The 1644-nt window shown below is 49.6% G+C and overlaps 1 protein-coding gene across 1 annotated transcript in view; it reads right to left on the bottom strand.

Annotated features, from left to right (window-relative positions):
• PSMA5 (proteasome subunit alpha 5) overlaps nt 1-1644 on the bottom strand; it is a 35930-nt gene that overhangs the window by 15848 nt on the left and 18438 nt on the right. Inside the window, exon 3 of the mRNA XM_019513849.1 lies at nt 526-652. Within this exon, the coding sequence (XP_019369394.1) occupies nt 526-652 (127 nt within the window). The remainder of the gene's footprint in view (nt 1-525; nt 653-1644) is intronic.

Here is a 1644-nt window from a genome sequence, read left to right on the forward strand (position 1 = left end):
GGGGGGGGGCAGGGCCAGGGGGAAGAGAGGCTAAGAGAACATATTTGGTAGTAAATCTTTCTTGGGGCCCCCCCATGTATGCAGGGGCCTGCCTCTACCAGAAGAACAGGCTAACATTAGTACTCCAGTCAACAAGCTTCCAGCGTACAAACTGGCCCTGGATCAAGCTTTTACATTGCCATAATTCCCTCATCGCCTAGATCTAAATTTGGGGACAAGCTTGCCTTAGGGAGGTCACACAGGAGTGAGGGTTACAGCTGCTGTTTCCTGCTCCTGTAACTATGCCCTGCTGGCCTGGAGCCTGGAAAACCAGTGACCAGAACCTGGTATTTACTGGGAGTTCAACAGTCATTCCCCATCCTAGAAAGACCAGGTCTTTGCAGAGTTGACTTCAGAAGCCATATTTCAGAAGAAGACTTTCATTAAACTTCTCTAGGGAAGATAGTTCAATTACACATTAAGGGTTTGACAGATATCCACACATATTACCATAAGATTAGAAAAAATATAGCAGCTCATCCTTACCTATATGAGAATCTATTTCTACAATTTTCTCAATACTGCTAGGTTCCATAAGCGGAGATGTGATTCTTTTCTCCACAGCCAGGCAAACGCCCTCTGATGTCTGGATCCCAATGGCTGTGGAACCAAGCTAAAAATATAACAAAGTTACCACCACAATCCTTAATCCAGGCCATTAGGGTATCTACAGTTAGTAGGCAATTACATGAACACCCCTCCTTGAACTACATCGTATGTTTTTATCCCACAATAATGCACCTGCAACAGCAGAAACAGACTGCATATACAATAACGTTTATTCACAACAGATATAGAACAATACATAATGATGGTTGAGTTTAAGGCATCGCAATTTAATCTAGGAATCTGGGGAAGTCAAACTGCACATCTAAATTTCTGGGTTCTGATGAACTCTTCAGCTATCCTTTCACAGAATTAGTCCATACCTTCCCTTCGCCAGAGGTTTACAACCACTGGGCAATGGCCAGCAAAGGGTTGGCTGCCAGGTTGCGGCACGGGACTCCCCACTCAAACCCCCATCCATCCACCTGGGCAAGTGGCTTCTGCCACCAGCAGGGATGTGCAGGGTCAAAGCTAGTGGGTGGGACAGCCCTGGGAGGGAGGCAGCCAGCTCCGTGCGCCCTATCCCGCTCCTGTGCTGGTCTGCAGGTTGGGAACAGGTTGGGAGAAGGAATCCACAGCATACATACAGGCTGGGGAGTTCTCCTCTTGAAAGCACAGAGGCAGAACGGGAGATGAACATGAGCCACTAATGCCAGACCACAGCCAGCAAGGCCAGCCATACCTTGTCATGCATCCAAAGATGCATCTCAAGCCAGTCCAGAGAGGTGATGCTGCCCCTCTATGTGACTTTGGTCAGGCCGCAGTTGGAATACTGCATCCAGTACCGGGCGCCGCACTTCAAGAGGGATGTGGCCAGCCTGGAGAGGGTTCAGAGGAGGGCCACCCACTTCATGAGAGGGCAGCAGGACAGGCCCTATGGAGGAGAGACTGACGGACCTGAACCTGTTCAGCCTCAGCAAGAGGAGGCTGAGGGGGGACCTGGTGGCTGCCTACAAACTCAGAGGAGATCAACAGCAAGTAGGTAGAGCCCTTTTCTCC

Source organism: Gavialis gangeticus, unplaced genomic scaffold, assembly GCF_001723915.1.
Source record: "Gavialis gangeticus isolate Ggan-Ray unplaced genomic scaffold, GavGan_comp1, whole genome shotgun sequence".
Lineage (NCBI taxonomy): Eukaryota > Metazoa > Chordata > Crocodylia > Gavialidae > Gavialis > Gavialis gangeticus.